Source organism: Ranitomeya variabilis, chromosome 3 (assembly GCF_051348905.1).
Source record: "Ranitomeya variabilis isolate aRanVar5 chromosome 3, aRanVar5.hap1, whole genome shotgun sequence".
Taxonomy (NCBI): domain Eukaryota; kingdom Metazoa; phylum Chordata; class Amphibia; order Anura; family Dendrobatidae; genus Ranitomeya; species Ranitomeya variabilis.
In genome coordinates, this window is record NC_135234.1 from 726,752,830 (window position 1) to 726,765,668 (window position 12,839).

Sequence of the window (12,839 nt, forward strand, 5' to 3'; positions counted from 1 at the left end):
CTGTGATACCTGGTCAGAAGAACTCCTTCAGTGCCATCAGACATACCATAGCCCCCCTTAGCGGCGGAGCATCAGTACTGCAACGACCAGGACTCTGGGGCGCTGCATATGCATGCCTGTATGTGTCCGTATGCATGGTATATGTGTGTGTATATACTTGTATATGTATGCCTGTATATGTGTGTGCACGTATGTCTACGTATGTGTGTCTGTGTCTGCATGCACGTGTCTGTGTTTACATATGCATTTCTGTGTGTATGTCATTGAGTGTCTGCATGTGTGTGTGTCTGTCTTCCTGCGTGTGCTTGTATGTGTCTAGTCTATGTGTGCATTTCTGTCAGTGTCTTCACGTGTGTGTTTGTGCTTGTCTGAGCGTGAATTTCTGTGTGTATGAGCATGACTGTCTGCGTGTTTACGTATGCACTTTTGCATGCATAAGTGCGCTTGCCTGTGTGTATATGTGTGTGTGTGTGTCCCCCTTTCTGTGTGTGTGCGCAATCTGCAAGTGTGTGTGCGTGTGTCTATTAATGTATGTCTTCGTGTGTGTGTATATGTGCTTCTGTATTTCTTTGTGTGTCTTTGTACTCTTCCAAATATTTTAATTGGGGAGAGATGGGGGGGAATTTTAGGATACAGTATGCGGAGAATGTGGTAAGAAACAGTATGGTGAATGAGGGGAGGGGGGAATGGGTGCGGGAACAGAAGGGAATGTATGAGGAGACAATATGGAGAGTGAGAGGAGACAGCATGGGGAGAAAAGAGTGAGGGTACACAGAACAGAGACTACATAGTGTGGGGAGAGGTATATAGATGGGGCAGTATGGGGGGACAGTGTGGGGGCACAGCAAGGAGGGAATAGTATGCTGTAGAGCGGTAGTGTGATGAGGGGGCACATTCTAGAGATGGGCAGTATAGTGGGGACACCATGTGAGAGGACAGTGTGAAGAGGAGGCCCAGTATAGAAAAGAGAGCTCAGTGAGGAGGGCATGTGCCATAAGAAGTGTAGAGTGTGTGGGTCATATTTAGTGCAGGGAGCATTGTGAGTGTTAATAGTCTATACAAGGGCTGTGTCGGGCAGATATTTTTATTCAGGAGCATTGTAATGACTCTGCTATTTTTAGGTTGATGGAGGTCGACGGAGAACAGCTGTGCATGAGAAGAGTCATCATGGAGTCTGGACAAGTTGGAGACGAAAAGAAAGAGAAAGTCTCCAAGCAGAGAAGAGGTCACAGGTAAGATACCTGGATGTAAATGTTTATTTGTGATCCAGCCTGCATCTCATCAGTGCTGTGGTTCCTGTATGGTCCGCAGGCTGATGACTGATGACAACAACTCCCAGTATCTCGATTGTTAAGGACATACTGGGAGTTGTAGGTTCATGTGATACAAAGGTTTATGGGACTGACCTGACACTACAATTGATGTACCATGTACTGATGGTGGTTAAGGTGATGTATTCATGTACTGGAGTGTTTGTGCCTGTCTGCGTGTTTGTGCCTGTCTGCGTGTTTGTGCCTGTCTGCGTGTTTGTGCCTGTCTGCGTGTTTGTGCCTGTCTGCGTATTTGTGCCTGTCTGCGTGTTTGTGCCTGTCTGCGTGTTTGTGCCTGTCTGCGTGTTTGTGCCTGTCTGCGTATTTGTGCCTGTCTGCGTATTTGTGCCTGTCTGCGTGTTTGTGCCTGTCTGCGTGTTTGTGCCTGTCTGCGTGTTTGTGCCTATGTATTTGGAATTATATGTATTTTTGTAAGATGTGTATTCTGGAGTGTAAAAATATTTGTATGTTTGGGCACATTTACTAAATCTATAAGGGCTCTTTCACGTGTTGGGGAATTCCATTTGTCTGTCCATGTTTAGGAACAGACATGTGAAATTTTCTAACCTTGTCATAACTGTCACCTTAGGGATATGATTGTATGGAGCGTGTTCAGGAGCTGAGCCTGCTCCATATCAGGCAGATGTCGGATGTAATACACAGCCGGCATCTGCCTGTAACAGCAGTGATCAGAGCTTACCTTGATTGCTGCTGTTTTAGGTATTTAAATGCCCTTGTCAATCACTGACAGCGGCATTTAGATGGCCGGTACCTGCACCCATCAGCCTCCTGTGACGCAGCTGCAGGTTGCTGATGGGTGTCACGTGCTGCTGCCATCGTAGTCGTCAGTGAAGCTCAGCCTGAGGTTGGGCTCCCTGGACGATGTCACAATCCGTGTCGGGATGTTATTCCAGCACCCTCACTTTGTAGTTAGCGGTGACTGTAATTTCTTCCTCCTTGCACCGACCCTATCACAGGAAGCGACTGGCGGAAGGGAGAATAAAGCATAAATTTCTCTATGCAGCCAACGCTTTCCCATTATGCCGGCTAACCCATTTACCTGCAGATTAACCCTATATCTGCAGATAATGTTTCTGAAGATGACAAGTTACCCTTAAATGGACTCTGTCAGTGCAGAATGACTGTTCAAACTAAGTCCTACCACTCGGTGCTTCACGGCGGGGCCAATCATGTACATTCACCTTCCGACCTGTTTGTATTCCATCATTCTCCACCCCCTCTAATGTGATTGACAGCTCTGACTTCATAGAGTCAGAGAAGGATGGAAATGGATGGGAAACAAGCAGGTGGGAAGGTGTATATAAATAATTGGCCGTCATGATGATCTGAGCGGCTGTGCTTGGTATCAATAGTCATTCTGTGCTAACAGAGAGCCTTTAAAGAGGTGTCCGATACACCTGAAGGATTTCACTCTGACTCAAAACATTGTATATAATGCACCCAGCATTATATATGAGAATATATCCGTAGAATGTCGGCACGATCCTCCTCCAGAGCGGGTCCACTGTGGCATACAAGCAGCGGGCATCCTGTAGTGGACTCGCAAGTGTGAAATTACCATAGGTGTTATCCAGGGATTCTGTTACAGGGAAGCTGTCGCTGATTTCATGGTGTCCTAACTAAGGGAAACAAACTAGTGACAGATCCCCATAGCAGAATGCCGGGTCACTCAGTTGTACCACGATCTTGTATTGGGAGCTCCAGCACAAAATGATGAGTCCTGATTATTCAGGAATTCCTGACTTTCTCTGCCCTCCACTGCTAATTCAGTTTAAAAAAAAAAATCCCGTAAATCAGAGGCCAAGTGTAGAGAAATCCGGGAGCTGAGGAACATCCGGACTCATCATTCACTGCTGACAGAAACTTATTTTCCTAATGAGGTATATTGCAAATATGATTAACATCCCTGTCCGTATATTATATAAAAAAATGTTTATGGAAGCTGTAGAGTGGGCCCCTAGAGTTAATTCCCCTGGTGGGCCCTAGGCACCCCAGTCCGACCCTGATGGAGCATCATGTGGGGCCATTGTACAGTATGGAGCATCATGTGGGGTCATTATACAGTATGGAGCATCATGTGTGGTCATTATACAGTATGGAGCATCATGTGTGGCCATTATACAGTATGGAGCATCATGTGGGGCCATTGTACAGTATGGAGCATCATGTGTGGTCATTATACAGTATGGAGCATCATGTGTGGTCATTATACAGTATGGAGCATCATGTGGGGCCATTATACAGTATGGAGCATCATGTGGGGCCATTTTACAGTATGGAGCATCATGTGTGGTCATTATACAGTATGGAGCATCATGTGTGGCCATTATACAGTATGGAGCATTGTGGGGCCATTATACAGTATGGAGCATCATGTGTGGCCATTATACAGTATGGAGCATCATGTGCGGTCATTATACAGTATGGAGCATCATGTGGGGCCATTGTACAGTATGGAGCATCATGTGTGGTCATTATACAGTATGAAGCATCATGTGGGGCCATTGTACAGTATGGAGCATCATGTGTGGTCATTATACAGTATGGAGCATCATGTGGGGCCATTGTACAGTATGGAGCATCATGTGTGGTCATTATACAGTATGGAGCATCATGTGTGGCCATTATACAGTATGGAGCATCATGTGTGGCCATTATACAGTATGGAGCACTGTGTGGCCATTTTTTTTGTTTATAATTATTCTTTATGAAACAGTGTGATCAGCAGTGCTAAATGGATGTGGTTGGGATGTGGATATGGGTGTGACTAGTTATGAATGGGTGTGGTCAGAGGCGTGGCCTAAAATTTGCCGCGGCGCGCATTGCGCACCGCAAACTTTATCCCTCTTTCCCATCTTCAAAAGTTGGGAGGTATGCCTCTCATACTCAGAGGGCTGGAACAAGCCAATTCAGACTAGCCCTGGCATAGCCATGGGAGAGGAAGGTTGTTCTCTCCAACAAGCACTAACCATCAGTGGAGAAAAAGTTTTGGTGTTATCATTCATATTCTCTGAAAAAAGGCCAAGAAAGTAAAAATTCTGCCGGGGTATGTAAACTTTTGAGCACAACTGTATATACTGTTCAACAAGTCAAACAATAGATGTCCAATGACCTAAATCAACCTCTTTATCTCTTTTATTGAGCGTTTCTATTTTTTGTAGAATTGTTTTGCCACTTTCTGTTACGGTCAATCTTCTTTAGACAGAGATTGCAGCCATATTTCACTGCGGACAGCACAGACGGTGGTAGTAAGGGGGGGCTGCATATCTGACCTCATGTGACCAGACAGCACAGACAAGCTTGGGTAGAAAAGGGGGGCTGCATATCTGACCTCATGTGACCGGACAGCACAGATAATCAGTGGTAGTAAGGGGGGCTGCATATCCGACCTCATATGACCAGACAGCACAGACAAGCTTGGGAAGAAAAAGGGGCTGCATATCCAACTTTATGGGACTGGAAAGCACAGACGAGCAGTGGTAGTAAGGGGGGCTGCATATCTGACCTCATGTAACCAGACAGCACAGATGAGCAGTGGTAGTAAGGGGGGCTGCATATATTGCTCCATACAGAATAATGGGCCTCATATAATGCTCCATACATAATAATGAGCTCCATATATTGCTCCATACAGTATAATGGACCCCATATATTGCTCCCTACAGAATAATGGGCCCCATAAAATGCTCCATACAGAATAATGGGCCCCATATAATGTTCCATACAGAATAATGAGCCCCATATATTGCTCCATACAGAATAATGGGCCCCACATAATGTTCCATACAGAATAATGAGCCCCATATAATGCTCCACACAGAATAATGGACCCCATATAATGTTCCATACAGTATAATGAGCCCCATATATTGCTCCATACAGAAAAATGGACCTCATATATTGCTCAATACAGAATAACAGGCCCCATATAATGCTCCATACAGAATAATGGGCCCCATATAATGCTCCATACAATATAATGAGCCCCATATATTGCTCCAAACAGAACAATGGACTCCATACATTGATTCATACAGAATAATGAGCACCATATATTGCTCCATACAGAAAAACAAGCCCCATATACTGCTCCATACAGAACAATGGACCCAATATATTGCTCCATACAGAATAATGGGCCCCAATATTGCTCCATACTGAATAATGTGTCCCATATATTTCTCCATACAGTACAATGGACCCAATATATTGCTCCATACAAAATAATGGGCCCCATATAATGCTCCATACAATATAATGAGCCCCATATATTGCTCCATACAGAATAATGAGCCCAATATATTACTCCATACAGAACAATAGACCCCATATAATGCTCCATACAAAATAATGAGCCCCATATATTGCTCCATACAGAATAATGAGCCCCATATATTGCTCCATACAAAACAATGGACCCCATGTATTGCTCCATACAGAACAATGGACTCCATATATAGCTCCATACAGTATAATGGACCCAGTATAATGCTCCATACAGAATATTGAGCCCCATATATTTCTCCATACAGAATAATGAGCCCCATATATTGCTCCATACAGAATAACGAGCCCCATATATTGCTCCATACAGTATAATGGACTCCATATATTGCTCCATACAGAATAATGGACCCCATATAATGCTCCATACAGAATAATGGAGCCCATATATTGCTCCATACAGAATAACGGACCCCATATATTGCTCCATACAGAATAACGGACCCCATATAGTGCTCCATACAGAATAATGAGAACCACATATTGCTCCATGCATAATGGGTCCCATATATTGCTCCATACAGAATAATGAGCCCCATATATTGCTCCATACAGAATAACGAGCCCCATATATTGCTCCATACAGTACAGTGGCCCCATATATTGCTCCATACAGAATAACGGACCCCATATATTGCTCCATACAGAATAATGGACCCCATATAGTGCTCCATACAGAATAATGGACCCCATATAGTACTCCATACAGAATAATGAGCCCCATATAATGCTCCACACAGAATAATGGACCCCATATAGTGCTCCATACAGAATAATGAGCCCCATATAGTGCTCCATACAGAATAATGAGACCCACATATTGCTCCATGCATAATGGGTCCCATATAACGTTCCATACTGTTAATGGATGCCGTATAATGCTCCAGTATATAATAGGCCCTATATAATGCTCCACACACTATATGATGGGTCCCATATATTGCTCCATATATAATGGGACTCACATATGATGCTCCAGTGTATGATGGACCCCATATATAATGCTCCATATTATCTATAATCTATGTCCTATCTATCCATTATATAGCGATCACATATTATCTATCTATTATCTATGTATCTACCTCTCTAGTCTGTGTCTCAGTTGCTGCAGCTCGCACGCACACTCAGTCACATGCACACTCACGCACGCTCGGCAGTGCCCCCCTCGCTGGCTCCCCGGCAGAGCTGTGGCAGGGGTGGGTTACCCTCGGTGAATCCCCTCCAGATGTTGTCGCCAACTGCCAGTCACGTGATGTGCGGGCACTCAGCCCCTCTGCTGGAGGAGGAGGACACAGGTGTCCGGGCGTGCGCCGTGTGCCAGCCTCCGCCGCCGCCGCACTCCTGTCCTGGCTCAGAACCGCCGCTTACAGCTGAGAGGAGCGGAGCTGCCTGGAGGACCGGGAGGAGGGCAGCGCATGGCACCCGGGCAGCACTTGGCAGCCTGACACCCGGGCAGCACCCTGACCCCCGGGCAGCACCCTGACCCCCGGGCAGCACCCTGACCCCCGGGCAGCACCCTGACCCCCGGGCAGCACAGGGCTGGGAAAAGTTGCCTGGATGAAGCCCCGTCAGCCCCGGCATTCCTCTGGGGATGAGTCTACAGTCCGACACCATCTCCTTGTCAGGATCCGGGCACCAGGTGAGGGGCGCAGAACACCCGGCACCGGCCGCGCACACCCGCCTGTCCTTACTGGGTTATTAGTGCATTATTATCTAGCATTAGGATTAATATTTATCACTATTATGTGTAATTGTTATTATAAGTAACAGATGTGGAATTATAATATTGTTATTACTATTATTATTTCTATTGCTATTATTATCATCACTACTATTATTTTTATTGTTTTTTTATTATTGTTATTATGATTTTTAATATTATTATTACTGCTACTATTATTTGTATTGTATTTTTATTATTGTTATTATTATTGTTATAATTAGTATTAGATGTGGAATTATAATATTGTTATTACTATCATTTCTATTGTTATTATTATCATTACTACAATTATTTTTATTGTTTTTATTATGGTTATGATGTTAATATTATTATTACTGCTTTTATTACTTGTATTTTTTTTTGCTATTATTATTATTATTATTAGTTGTGGAATTATAATATTGCTATTACTATTATTGTTATTATTACTATTATTATTGTTATTGTTGTTGTTATTAGTAGTAGTAGTTGTATAATTATTTATTATTAGATTTATATATTTTTTTAATTATTATTATTCTTACAATTATTTCTTACTCCTGTGGTGATTGGGTTTCCAGTGACTTTTTTAGTAGTAAATTTGTCTTTGGTGCTGTGCGGTGGCACCTATGTTCCCACTTGCCACCATGGAAGATGCCAGGTTTTCCCACTCTGATTTTGAGAGCCTGTGACCTGGCACTGGACATGGCAGCCATGTATCACCTGTCTGTTAGTGCCCTGGCACAGAGAATGGCATATACGTGTGCATGTTGTGTATGTGTTATGTAGTTATTGAGCACATGTCATGTTATAAATGTAATATCTGCCATGTTATATATTTTATAACCTGGCACTACACCTGTACTACATGCTATATTGTATGTGGGTGCAGACAGTGACTTGTTACTATACATGTTATATCTGTACCACATGACTATTATAACATGGCAGTACACCTGTATTGCATGGTATATTGTATCTGGGTGCAGACAGTGACTTGGTACTACACATGTTATATCTGTACCACCTGACTACTGTAACATGGCAGTACACCTGTATTGCATGGTATATTGTATCTGGGTGCAGACAGTGACTTGTTACTACACATGTTATATCTGTACCACCTGACTACTGTAACATGGCAGTACACCTGTTCTACATGGTATATTGTATATGGGTGCAGACAGTGACTTGTTACTACACATGTTATATCTGTACCACCTATTATAACATGGCAGTACACCTGTACTACATGGTATATTGTATATGGGTGCAGGCAGTGACTTGGCACATGAAGTCTGTTACAACTTGCCAGGTGGTACAAATATAACAGACTTCTTGTGCCAAGTCACTGTCTACACCCATATACAATATACCATGTAGTACAGGTGTACTGCCATGTTACAGTAGTCAGGTGGTACAGATATATGAGAGTGCAGGTAGTAACATGGCACTACACCTGTACCATCTGGTATATTATGTATGGGTGCAGTAGTGACCTGGCACTATAGTGTTGCACCTGTACAGCCTGGCATGATGTGTATTGCTGTCTTGACACTTTCCTGTTATTACCTGGCACGTTGTGTGTGGGTGCCGGAACTGACTGGGCAGTACAGATATCTCGTACTCTTTGGTCCAGGAATATTTGGCCAGTGATGAATCTTCGTGATTTCAGCTCCGCATGACGCTATTTTGGATGAGATGTAGTTGAAGTGAAGACTTTTAGGTTTAATTAAAGGGGTTGTACCAAAATATCCTATAAAATGTTTAGGGATTGCCACCTTATACCTGGGTTCTCCCCTTGTCTGAATGGGAGAGCTAAGTGTGTAAATGGTCGGCAATGCAATAACTAGCAGGACCACGTCCACCCAGTAAAGGGCAGCTCTTCATTAGCAGTTGTCGTTGTCTGGTGGGGCCATCCCATAAGAGTGTATGGTAAAGGTGGTCTTACTGAAACAGCACAAGAAGTCCTGAGGTATGGGGGCCGTCTTTTTCTAACCTTTCCTGCTATAAGGGGGAGCACAGGTTTCATGGAGGACTCATGGCAGCTATAATTTGCATAATTACAAAATGCCCTAATTATTAGGCCGAATTCATATGTTAGTTTTTCATCTCTTATGGGAAAAGACATGCCACAACAATATAAACCTCAGCTATGCAGTGAACGAGGACAGGACTGAACACTCAATACTATTTTACCTTTTATGGACCACAGAAAAACACCTCGACGCGCGTTTAACCGTTGTCATGTAGTTTTTCCTCTCTTACTTAAAAATTAGGACATTTTTTTTTACCAGTGAACTGTAACCAATTTCCATCCATCTTTGGTCAGTGTGTAAGTTTTTACCACTCATATGGGGGCAAAAAAGCGTGACCAAAGTTACTGAGAGAATGGGTAGACTGCAAGGCAGGTTATCCGACTTGGGGTTATTCAGTTTGGAAAATATGAAGGCTCAGGGGCGATCTTATTACAATGCACAAATATATGAAGGGACAGCACAGAGATCTATATAATGATCTGTTTACATCTAGGCTTTCAACGGTGACAGGCGGGCATCCTCTACGTCTAGAAGAAAAAGGTTTCATCATCAATCGTATTCAGATTCTTTACTGTACGAGCAGTGAGATTATGGATTCTTTTCTGTACGAGCAGTGAGATTATGGATTCTTTACTGTAAGAGCAGTGAGATTATGGATTATTTACTGTAAGAGCAGTGAGATTATGGATTCTTTACTGTACGAGCAGTGAGATTATGGATTCTTTACTGTACGAGCAGTGAGATTATGGATTCTTTACTGTACGAGCAGTGAGATTATGGATTCTTTACTATGCGAGCAGTGAGATCATGTATTGTTTACTGTAAGAGCAGTGAGATTATGGATTCTTTACTGTAAAAGCAGTGAGTTTATGGATTCTTTACTGTACGAGCAGTGAGATTATGGATTCTTTACTATAGTAGCAGCGAGATCATGGATTCTTTGCTTTAAGAGCAGTGAGATCATGGATCCTTTACTGTGAGAGCAATGAGATCATGGATTCTTTACTGTAAGAGCAGTGAGATCATGGATTCTTTACTGTACGAGCAGTGAGATCATGGATTCTTTACTGTAAGAGCAGTGAGATCATGGATTCTTTACAATAAGAGCAGTGAGATCATGGATTCTTTACTATAAGAGCATTAAGTATGGATTCTTTACTATAACAGCAGTGAGATTATGGATCCTTTACTGTAAGAGCAGTGAGATCATGGATTCTTTGCTGTAAGAGCAGTGAGATCATGGATTCTTTACTATAATAGCAGTGAGATCATGGATTCTTTACTATAATAGCAGTGAGATCATGGATTCTTTACTATAATAGCAGTGAGATCATGGATTCTTTACTATAAGAGCAGTGAGATCATGGATTCTTTGCTATAAGAGCAGTGAGATCATGGATTCTTTACTGTAAGAGCAGTGAGATTATATATTTTTAATAGTAAGAACACTGAGATTATAGAACACTATGTCACATGATGTTATAATGGTTGATTCACTAAAAAATTGTATTTTTGTTGTTAAATAATTCTCTATATTGTTGAGTGTATTGTTATATCTAATAAACACTGTCAACATATTCATCTTTTTGGTCTATGTTCCCTTTATGGTCGCTGTAGGTTTTCTAACATTAATTAGGAGCGTTTATTATCTTTGGGGTTATTGTTTTGCATACTATAGCCTAATATGTTGATCCAGAAGAAGGGAAAAATCATCCCATAAGGAAGATGCTAACTGACCCATATTAGGGGAAAACCTCCTTCCCGACTACAGATATGGTAATCAGACTAGTTGCCATATCCAAAATCTACTACCCATGACCTGTAATATTATATTTTTTATGGTCGGTTTAGGTTTTATATTAGGCTGTAGGTTGAACCTTTATATCTACCTTCAACCTTAAAAACTATGCAACTACGTGTCATCTGCTTTTGTAGTATGCAAAAAACATCCAGCGCAGAGGATTTTTTAAAACTTCTTGTGAAAACTGGCGAGCACTAGGATGGCATCAAGATGCTGATGGGTCTTTCTTGGACCCCTTTTACTTGAGTTGTTTGTGTAGTCTTCATATCAAACCAAACTTTGAGATGTCTCTGATGTTACGCCAATAACGCGGACATCTGAAAAGGGCCCTGGAATTTTATGTTTCAGTATGCTGCACATTTAAAGAAACGGTGTACACATATACGTGAAAAACAGACGTGTGAATGAGGCCTATTGGATTGTGTATTGTATCATGTTACATAAAGGTGATACAGTAATATGTAAATGTTTGAGCACCCCTGGTTAAAAATTTCTGTCATTGTGAACAAGTTAAACAAGTTGAAGATTACATGACATCTAAACCTCTGAAAGGCCTAAAGCTAGTCAAACAAAAAAATTTAGCATTTCATTTTTTACATTTTACAAATTACAAAAAGGAAAATGTGCCGCAGCAAAAGTTTGGGCACCCTTGGAGATTTGTGTGCTCAGATAACTTTGACCAAGGTTTTAGAACTTGACTAGCTTGTTATGATTATGGCTTGATTGCTATCATCGTTAGGAAAGGCTAGGTGATGCAAATCTCCCAGCTTTATAAAAACCCAGCCTCCTCTAACCTTGTGCCAAAACATAGCAGTCATGGGTTGTTCTAAGCAGCTGCCTAGTGCTCTGAAAATGGTGGCAGCCCACAAAGCAGGAGAAGGTAATAAGAAGACAGCAAAGCATTTTCAAGTTACCCTTTCTTCAGTTTAAATTGCAGTTAACAGGAACAGTGGAGGTCAAGATAAGGTCTGGAAGACCAAGCAAAATTTCAGTGAGAGCTGCTCGTAGGATTGCTAGAAAGGTATATCAGAACCCCTGCACACTCTAGAGTTGTGGTACATTATTCTACTGTTCAGAGACACCTGCACAAATATGGCCTTCATGGAAGTTCAGTGTCAGAAGTGTGTAAAATAACATCTAAATAAGCCTGACGCATTTTGGAAACAAGTCCTTTGGATTGATGGGGTTAAAATATAACTCTTTGGCCACAATGATCAAAGCTATGTGTGGAGAAGAAATAGCACAGAATTTTAGGAAAAGCTTGGTGGTGGATCAGTCATGCTTTGGGGTTGTATTGCGGCCAATGACACGGGGGACATTTCATGGGTAGAGGGAAGAACGGATTTAATGAAATTTCAACAAATTCTTGATACAAACATAACACCATCTGTAAAAAAGCTGAAGTTGAAAAGAGGATGGCTTCTACAAATGGATAATGATCCTAAACACACGTCAAAATCCACAATAGAGTATCTCCAAAGGTTCAAGCTGAAAGTTTTACAATGGCCCTCACAGTCCCCCTGATCTGAACATCATTGACAATCTGTGGCCAAGCCTCAACATAGCAGAGGATGCAAGACGACCCAGGAATCTCACAGAACTGGAGGAATGGATGAAAATCCCTCAAACAAGAACTGAGCGACTCTTGTCTGGCTACAATAATCATTTACAAGCTGTGA

The 12,839-nt window shown here is 42.1% G+C and overlaps 1 protein-coding gene across 1 annotated transcript in view; it reads left to right on the forward strand.

The window, feature by feature from the left end:
• The first annotated feature begins 6,960 nt into the window (after positions 1 to 6,960).
• The window catches only part of SGCG (sarcoglycan gamma), a 331,065-nt gene continuing 325,186 nt past the window's right edge, over positions 6,961 to 12,839 (forward strand). The window contains exon 1 of the mRNA XM_077298386.1: positions 6,961 to 7,257. Within this exon, the coding sequence (XP_077154501.1) occupies positions 7,210 to 7,257 (48 nt within the window). The 5' untranslated portion in view covers positions 6,961 to 7,209. The remainder of the gene's footprint in view (positions 7,258 to 12,839) is intronic.